Consider the following 9,744-nt stretch of genomic DNA (forward strand, 5'->3'; position numbering starts at 1 on the left):
AAGTGATTGAATAGGTCAAATTTGCTTACTAAAAATATGGAATGATTCAGCTTTTTTATTAGTGCTGGCATATTCTAGAATGCGAAACAAAATTGCTCGATATTATTTTAGGAAACAACATAATGGGCCATTCAACGGTTCAGTGAAGGATCGTCCGGAATCAATTAAGAGTTATTGTTATTTGTGAATGGACCTCACCTTTTGCATGACCAAATAATCATGGGTACCGTACATGATGTGAATTTTAGTTTTAATATTTGAATAGTTGTATTCTGGCGGATTTGGTGTTCCATACAATTTTAGATTTTCAGTCGAACCATAATCAAACTTTTGAAAGCGTCCTGATGTTGCCAATTGACCGTAATGTATAAATTGACGATAGCTACATCCAGCTGGTACACTAGGGTGTTCAGGTTTGGGGAGTCAAATAAGAATATATGATTTCTACGCAGATTTCGGCCCAAAAAATCGGAATCAAACAATAAATCGTCCTTCATTGCTAATAAATTTGGAATTTCACCGAAATATAACCGTTTTTATGTGTTAGTACTAATTGACTCTTTGTAGCTCAAATTGTCTAATGTTCTAAAAATTAGCAATGTGAACCGATCCGTATGGCATTTGACATTCACTTCAGCAGTTTTCGAAATGTCACAGACGCCGCATCATTCATTCCGAGAAAACATACAGCGTTGTGAACACGAAGTCAACAAATTGAAACTCTTACATTTTATCTTACAATTTAAACTGGAAATTTACATTGCAATTTAATTTATCTACGATTTTGCTGGTATTTCATTTCGTTTTATTTTCGATTTACGTGCGTTTTGTATCGATTTGATCCGGAGTTCACATTGAATTCAAGTCGCCAAAGTGTAAGTAAACTTGATCATTTCAATCTCTTCTTCTTATTGTGGAATTCATTTTAAAAACGTTTTATAAGCATTTATAACGTGAAATATATTGAACATATCAACAGTAATATTAGATTCCATGTACAAAAGTAATGAATTTCACAATAATTCTGCAGTACATAGTTCTGTTACATGTGATGGTGAAATACGTGTGATGGTGAAATTCATTTTATGCAATGAATTGAGTCCATTGTTCGGAGAAGAGAAACAGTTAATCGATTACTGTTCGAACTCAAATTGAATCAATGCCATTGTTATCAAACCGAAGTCATTTTTGTGTGTCTCATTCTGTTGTCATTTTCAAACTAAATCGAATTTAAGTTTCAATATTATTCGTTTTCAAACTAAATCGAATGTGTGTTTTTTTTCTTTCAGTAGGACAATGGCGAATCGTTTCAAGCCATCAATACCAGCGGAGGGAGAGACGAAAGATGAAATTACGACGATCAAATGTGCGCTAAAGACAATCATTCGCCCACAATACCAGCAAGCATTGATGAGCAAAATAACGGATCTGAGTTTGCAAGCCACTTCCATTTGTGTTTTGGGCTCATTGCTGTTCTTGTTTGAGGTGCAAAAGGCGTTCGAATATAGGCGTCGAGAACAATAATTTCGCATTGTTTGGTGGAAGTGGAGAAGATAAGATCAAACTCTGCTTTGAACAAGTGCTATGGCACAACAATCAGCCACCAAAACCGAAGTCAAGGTATAAACCAAGCGGAACAAAGCCACGAGGACCACGAGCAGAGCTGCCACGTATCGATCCTGAATTCAAGGCAATTGTCGAAGGTCTTGACGACTATCATCGTATCGATTGGCCCAACAACAAAGATTTCGGCAATGGCCTCAAGCATTTGACCAATCAGTACACAGATAACGTCGTCACCAATCTTGAAACGCATGCTAACAAACACATCACCCAGTACTTGAAACTGAAGGTTTTCCAATGGAACTCAGACGTAGGAGATGATGCAGAGAAATTTTTGCCAAGTGACATCGCAAGTGTTGTGAATCTGATCATCAAACAAAAAGACATCAAAGTGCCAAGTCGCGATCCAAACAAACTCGAACGGTGTAGCGTGTTGTATGACATGGTGAACGACCTGAATGTGTTCCCAGATATCGATCTGCATGACCTTACAACTGACCCAAAACATTGGTATAAGGCCATGCCAATGTACCTATCCATGCAGCGCGAGATAGAAGAGTACAATTCGGAGTGGCCACATCAGCGCCGACCCAAACGCAAGAAGAGAAAGCGAAAAAAGACAAAAGGAAAATGGAAACGCAAGCGCAGCCAAATGCTCGACAACCCAGATTTTCGGCCATTGATTCGAAATTTAGTAGTGGTGCCGATGTGTGATTTCCGGCGTACGCACTTCAGAATCGATTGTTCATCCATGCACCAGGTGTTGTCTTCGCAAAAATTGCTACCGAAAGTGGAAATCGAGAATAAAAAAGGAACAACAAGCACGAAAACGATTCAACAAAAGGATTTCAATCATTCGAGAGATTATTGGTGGAATCAGTATTTTTACTTGCGAAAAATTCGACGATTCGTGCGTGCCAAAAAGCAGTTTGACTATTCCATAAACACCGATGGAATCTCTGTGTCTCTCCAGTACTCGGCCAAAAAGAAGACAGCCAACAAAGAAATCGACCAAAAATCTCGCATCATTCAGAAGATTGAGGATGGCACAATCAAAAATTTTTCGGGCGTTGATACAGGTGTGCGAAGTTGGAATACCACAACAACACACGACATTGAAACTGGCAAAGAAGTAAGTTTTGTATATATTTGAATAAGTTGTGTGTATTTTAATAGAAAATACTTAAGTGCCAAAACTCAATAACTATACCTTTTTTTCTATTTATTTTTTCAGACCAACTTTGTAATGTCGAGCAAGCAATTCCACTGGCAAACAGGTCAAAAGGTGCGAAATGCCAAAGCAAAGCGATGGACCAAAAATTTCGTCGAAATGGAGCGCGCAGACAGAGAAAATCGTGATCTGTATCCAGTGATGCCGTCGCCAAAAGGGTCAATGTGGCTGAACTACATCAAACACCGAGTCAAGATGATGAAGCATGGAATCTGCGCTTACTCGACTGCCAAATACACTCGACTCGCCTTGGACAAACACATCAAGAGCAGTAGTGTTGTCGACGAATGGGTGAATAAGGTGACCGATAAGAAACCGACTCTGTTCTTCTTTGGTGCTGATGGCGAAATACCACCTGATAGCCCAATAAGTATCAAGAAGCACGTGCGGTGCCCAGGGGTGCGTAAGACTTTGAGGTCAATAAAGAAGCGCCGAGATTGTTTCATACAATTGGTGGACGAATGGGGAACATCTCAAACCGACGCAAGATGTATGAATCGATTCCAAAACCAGAACAAAGCGGCCAGATTCAAGAAATGCCGATGCGTACCCGACGCCAGAACATTGCTGCCAACGAAAATTGTGTCAAAGTTGGGCAAAACGGATCTATCGATCTACCGACAGTTGCAACGCGCCATGAACGAAGAAGCATTGGTAGGAGACGAGCGTTTATTCCCAAAAGTAAAATGTTACTACAAAAACTGGCGATTAAACCTCGAATGCTCTGTGATTTGGCATCGTGACGTCGTGGCTGCTAAGAACATTCTACTGAAAGGTAAGGCTAATTGACGCACAATTTCGATTGAATGATTTTTTAAGAAGTTTCATTTGTTTAATTGTTCAGGACTATGGACATTACTGGGACTTCCGATACCAGAGGCGATCAATAGGTATTGGCGCGAAGCTGCTGAAGCAGCCGCTGCTGTTGCCGCTGCTGCTGCCGCTAGAGCAACCGCTGAAGCAGCCGCTGCTGCTGCCGCCATCGTGGATAATGATGTAGAAATGTTCGAGTACGACCAGCAGCCAGCTGATCATGCTGTCTAATCAGCACATTGCAAACAAAAAAAAAAACAAATGTAACATTAGTTATTAAAGGCTATCCCGATCATGTGGGATAGTTGCGTTGAAGCAAGTTGACTCCCCATCTGGTTGATGTTAACTGCGCAGGAGTACTCTAGTGGGTCGTTTAGGTAAGCATTATTCGATTTTGCAAAGAGTTTTTTTTTCTTCTGGAAGTGTTGTATAACGCTCTATTAATGCTACCAGTTGACATAAAATTGGCTTCTCTTTAAATTTATGCTATTCATTCTTCTTTTTCAGATTAGCTGAACACCCTATGGTACACTCATTGCGTAATCTAAAAATAAACGCTAAGAAATATCCAAATAATTAAACGAAAAAAATGCGTGAATCGGCTTAAAAGTTTACATCATGATAACTGTTTGGCGATGCGGGGCCTGGAATTATATCATTGATACTCTTGCAGAAAGATTTTAAAATTGCAAGGGTGCAGATCTCGCCAAAAAGTCGAGCGAACTTTATATAATCATCGTAACGAAATAGCTCAAAATTTTTAGTCCTTTTGACCCAATCCCCGAATTTATTAACATTATTTACATCTTCCATCGCAGATGGTGCGTGTGGGCGGTAATGTTTCATAATTATAGGTGGTGTCATCGCATGCTGCAAAAGAATATTGTTACAAAAAGCATATTTTGGTTACAGATTTTGTAATTGGAATATTTTCAATTTTATTTGAAATACCAAAAATGCAATCTTCTCATTATATTCGGGACGTTCGCTCAACATAACAAATGCACTCGTAACACCTTGACTATGACCGATGTAAATCAATTGTTTTTGTCCGGTTTGCATCAGCACATAATCAATCATCGCTGGTAGATCAAAAAAGCCAATCTCATGCCAACTGAACTCCCAAAATTGTTCTTCGTCTGGATTCAATTTTGTGTGATTTCGTGAAAAAGAGTTGCCTCTCGCGTTTGCTATCCAAACTGGCCAATGGATTGAACCAATGAATACCAATACAATTTATTAATTCCATTTGATTATGTATTATTTCGTTTATAATAAGTTTTACCATCGTATCCCCGTTTTTGAAAGAAATATCCTGTTATTATTTTTAAAAAAATTATATATAAAAATAAAATTTTGTACGAAAAAGAAAAAAATGGTTGATAATAATTGACAATACCAGCTGAATGTTCCAGATATGTGATATACATTGGAGATGAGGCCAGCAAACCATGCATGAGAAACATTGTTCGTAGATGATTACCATCAGTTGTATTCCTCTCTTCAGGCGGCAAACGATACAAACGCAAATTGTATCCATCTTCAGTTGCGACATAATGACATTCAATAGGAATACCCGCTTCAGTTGCTAAATTCATCTGATTTCGATTCGATCATCAGAAATTCCAATACTTTTGGAAACTGAAATATTTGTTTTTATTTTTACAACGAAGAAGATAGTACGTACCATGATATCTGAAGTGGACAACAACACTGAGATTGACAAAAATATAACCAAAAAGGTGAGCATTCTAATAATGATATGCGTTTAGGATGTATTTCACGAACTGACTGAATCAACAATATTGGACATTCGTGAATATTATCCAAATATTTTATATTAAATCTGAAGTATTAGCTTGTTGATAAGAATCGAAATCACTCATTTCCTTTTTGGATATTATAATTACCATAGAGAAATTATCAAAATACATTTCAAATGTATGTCTTTTGCTACATGTTGCTCGAAATATTTGATGATTCCATGAATTAGTTTATAATTGGTTATAATTGGCTGTCTTTTCGTTGTTCTGGCAATTGATTTATGATAATTTCAACAAAGTTAGTCAAAGATTTTTATTATAATTCAAACAATTGAGCACAATTAACTCTCATTAGATTGGAATCTGCAACAAAATAGAATATAGTAGATTTTTTTCCAGCTTACTATATATACTTAATTGTATTCAATTATAGCGTTTAGTCATTTTTTTTTAAATCAAATGTGCAATCACAATTCATGTCCATTGATTCTCATGTATCAAATATAGGTAATTTATAAAAAATTTGTGTTCTAGTCTACAAAGCCGTAGGTAATTCTAGCTACATGTATTATGAAGCGGTACACCATTGTTTGATATGCAACAGCTTTCATTAGCTTCCCCGTGTGGAAATTTTTTGACTGACTAGTAATGACTGACTGTCGATTAATTTGGGACATTTTGACTGACTAAAAGTGATTGTCTCGAAAAAAATAAGCAACCGCAGTTAACTTTAATCACAAATCACTCTTAGTCAAAATGTCCCAAATTATTCGACTGACTGAAAGAATAACTAAACGTGATTGTCTCCATACAAAACGCATGATTTCAATCAACTTAGTCAGTTTTAGTTGTGTATCACTACATACAGTTACATACAACTGAGTGACTGTTAGTCATTTTATTTGCACACGGGTTACATTAGAGAATGTTTCGAAATTAAGCTCGTCAAAGGGACCAGTCGGAACAGTGACACCGTATTGCAAGCGATTCAATGTATGAGCACAAACGAGTTGGTTTTGCTTTGATAAAAGATACCACGGCATACACCAGCGGTTCGTTCTAAATAATGAAGAAACATTTAAAAATATCACCATTTTATGATTTTTTAAAAAATTAAATAAAAAATATTCTAATAAGGTTTTGGACGTTTTTTCGTGCATATTTGCAATTATTTTTTGTCGTAATGATCAGCGTTTGCAACTTTGTTCAATAATCTCTCGTCTATAATCGAGATAATTGAATCATACCGCAAAAGGGTGTGAAAAACGGGGAAATTGCTCATGTGTCGTTGTTACTTATCTCTTCATGCCACACGTACAGTGCACATTATCGAAGGCAGAAATTAAATAATTGATTTTACTTTGTTAATATAAAATGCGAATAATTGCATTAAATGTTCTTATTGCTTGATGCTTAGTATAATCTCGAACGAATGTTATCAGGGATTGGAAAAGAAAAACGAGAGCACTCGTCTATCATTGTGCATTAAAAATAGGAATTATCTCTTCACTCAACATGTGTAGTACAGTGCCCATGCAAGTATCAAGGCAGAGCTGAGAATACACTTAGTATTCAAATAGCTCATCTCAATTTGACATATTGAATTGAATTCCAACACAATTTTTTGCCACTTTTTTTGCAAATTTCTACGATTTTATTTTAATTCAAGTGCAAAACTTTCTATAGGCAACTTAGATGTTATTTTCTTCCGAATGGTGCTATTACGCTGAGATTTGTATTTGCAATGCAATGCAATGCAAATCATTTTTCATTTTTCGAATCATTTACCTATCACACAGTTGAACTTTGTTTTCAATTGATAGGAACGTTTGTGCCACAAATGTTCAATATATGTAACATAAGAAATTTAAAATAGATTCCAAGGGTCATTAACGTTGGGTTTTAAAAGCAAGTGTAAAACTTCACATTATTCTTTGCATCACATTCAATGTGACATTGTGATAAGATTCGTCTATAAAAGTAAGTTTTTTGGCTGCATTTGCATGCATTAAGCTCAGTACGATTGCAACCGCTCGTCAAACAAGTAAGTGCATTTTCACTTTGTATTCGAATTCCATCATAGTTTTAATCGTTATAAGCTTGAAAATCATCCTTTTTTCTTTTCCATAGAACTCGACATCGCATTGATTCAATTCGACACCAAGCCAAGCCTTAATGAGACCCTACAACACTTGTCCGAAATGGTGGAGCAAGCCGTTTCAATGTACCGACCACGGGTGATTTCACTTCAAGAAGGCTTCAACTACTTTTATCAATCCGACAAGAATGTTTTCGAAAATGCTGGCGAGCCGATCAACGGTCCAACTGCTCTGCACATGTCTGAATTGGCCAAGCAATTCAATATCTATTTTATTGGAGGAATAGCCGAGACCGACAATGAAAAACTCTACAGTACAGCTCTTGTGTTTAACCCAAATGGTGAACTGATTGCACGTCATCGCAAGGTAAGACATCAAGAGAGCCCGAATAATTTCGGCAATTCTCTTGAAGCGACATAAAGAAGGAGCACATTTTTTGATGTAGTTTTACTATTTTGTTTACTTTTTCTATTACTATTTAGGTCAACTTATGTGACATAAATTTCGAAAGTGGAACTAAACTTGATGAGGTCAGTGTTTTTACACCAGGCGATGATGTCACTTTATTTAAAATCGATGATATACAATGTGGTGTAGCTATATGCTGGGATGCATGCTATGATGAATTTATCAAAATTTACCGCAAGCTGGGAGTCGAAGTTCTGTTCGTTCCAGCTGCTTACGATATTCTCAGCGGTGATAAGTATTCGCTCCATAACTACTGGGAATTCGTCCATAAGGCTCGAGCATTCGACAATCAAATGTTCGTCGCTGCCATTTCGGGAGCTCGAAATGAGAATGTCAAAGATTATGTGCTGTACGGTCATACTATGCTCATTGATCCACAAGGAAAAATCCTCAAACAAGCGGGTGTCAATGAAGAGATTGTCTTCCAAGAAATTGGTATGTTGACATTTTCTTAGTCCAAACTATTTACCATTTCAATCAACAATGTTCGTTTAGCTAATTCGTTTTCGTTTTAAAATTCTCTGAATTGTTTTCAGATGTTGCGGTCTTGGTGAAACTGTACAATGAGTTTCCAACATTCCGATTGAGACGCAAAGATATTTACGACAAATACTGTCGCAAATACTGTTGCGAAAACTGTCGCCTATTCTGTTCCACCTTTTTTTCGTTTTTGTAAAAGAAGTATATTATTGAAATAAAGCATTTTTCAGAACGAATTGGACAACGGTTCTTGAAATTTATCTGATTTTATTAAATCTATGTTAGAACAAGTATAAAAAAATGTCTAAGAATGTCAAGGAAAATGTTACTTTAGGTGCGAGAGTAAGAGAAAAGGACTGTGTTATCTACATCAATTGAATAAATGTGACACAATTGTTTAATCAATTGAAATCAAGGTCGAACTAGCGTGATCGATGAGATTGTACAAGTAAACAGCTATGAAGAAATAATATTAGACGATATGCAGTGAAAATGAATGAAGGTAGTCTGTACTCATTTTGTGTGGTCAAGAATTATTTGGTTAATTCCTGTCATTTCTGAAATGTGCAAGATCATGTACGATTGAGTGAAATTTATTTTGATGAATTGTTCTGCATAATAAATTTGAATGAACAAACCGACCAATCAACTTTTTTCTGAAAATTTGTATTTGTTATTTTAAAACACTAACGGCAATCATAAATAGCCAAATAACATTTTTTCTCCTTTATTTGCTATATTTTCCTTGCGCATTACATTTGTCATTTGATAATAAATAAGTATGTGAAATACCGAAGTGAAATCGATTTTTTAATTGCTTTGTTTATGTTAGTATTGTGTGTGTCAGAGTGATGATGTGAATGAAAAAAAAACGACAAATGAACAGACTTGTTTTTTATGTCCTGTTTGCAGCATCGCACAATCATCACGTCTATGAGCGATAGTCCCACGATGATAGCTGCTTAAAAAATGTATCGAAATGATGAAAGCTACTTTGTCTTTTCAGCCGTATGTATGCAAAAGATCAGAGCAATTAATTAATGCAATAGCTTTTCGGTCATATTGATCTCGTTGTTCGACTTCGTTTTTATTTACAAATCAAAGAAGTCTGTGAAAAGTAGACATTATTCATTGTAACTGCTATCTGTTCAATGGTTAATGGCAAAAAAAAATTTCATTTTTATTTTGCTCTTGCTTTCGCTTTATTTGAATGATCTACTTCATGGGATTACAAAACGGAAAAAAATTCGAACAAAATATGTGACAATATTCAAAGGAAGCTATTGGTGTCATTCTCTGCAGGTTGATTGCTAACAGGTGTAGATAC

At 36.2% G+C, this 9,744-nt stretch overlaps 3 protein-coding genes across 3 annotated transcripts; 2 read left to right on the plus strand and 1 right to left on the minus strand.

Moving 5' to 3' along the window:
• Window positions 1–36: 36 nt before the first annotated feature.
• LOC129567826 (lipase 3-like) lies at window positions 37–5,205 on the minus strand. The gene is made up of 3 exons (XM_055445181.1): window positions 5,007–5,205; window positions 4,518–4,806; window positions 37–400 (listed from the first exon to the last, which is right to left on the minus strand). Exons 1-3 carry the CDS (start codon window positions 5,203–5,205, stop codon window positions 178–180), a joined length of 711 nt encoding a protein of 236 aa, XP_055301156.1. The 3' UTR covers window positions 37–177.
• On the plus strand, window positions 596–4,983 carry LOC129567638 (uncharacterized). The gene is made up of 5 exons (XM_055444745.1): window positions 596–875; window positions 1,290–2,695; window positions 2,798–3,569; window positions 3,639–3,984; window positions 4,115–4,983. Exons 2-4 carry the CDS (start codon window positions 2,006–2,008, stop codon window positions 3,836–3,838), a joined length of 1,662 nt encoding a protein of 553 aa, XP_055300720.1. The 5' UTR covers window positions 596–875; window positions 1,290–2,005; the 3' UTR covers window positions 3,839–3,984; window positions 4,115–4,983.
• A 1,724-nt stretch (window positions 5,206–6,929) lies between the features above and the next one.
• On the plus strand, window positions 6,930–9,058 carry LOC129567614 (omega-amidase NIT2-like). The gene is made up of 4 exons (XM_055444699.1): window positions 6,930–7,414; window positions 7,501–7,835; window positions 7,952–8,372; window positions 8,474–9,058. The coding sequence occupies exons 2-4, from the start codon at window positions 7,572–7,574 to the stop codon at window positions 8,611–8,613; spliced, it is 825 nt and encodes a 274-aa protein (XP_055300674.1). The 5' UTR covers window positions 6,930–7,414; window positions 7,501–7,571; the 3' UTR covers window positions 8,614–9,058.
• The last annotated feature ends 686 nt before the right edge of the window (window positions 9,059–9,744 follow it).

The sequence above is a fragment of the Sitodiplosis mosellana genome, unplaced genomic scaffold, assembly GCF_009176505.1.
Source record: "Sitodiplosis mosellana isolate CC-2019 unplaced genomic scaffold, AAFC_SMos_1.0 Smas_scaffold_12, whole genome shotgun sequence".
NCBI classification, from domain to species: Eukaryota; Metazoa; Arthropoda; class Insecta; order Diptera; family Cecidomyiidae; genus Sitodiplosis; species Sitodiplosis mosellana.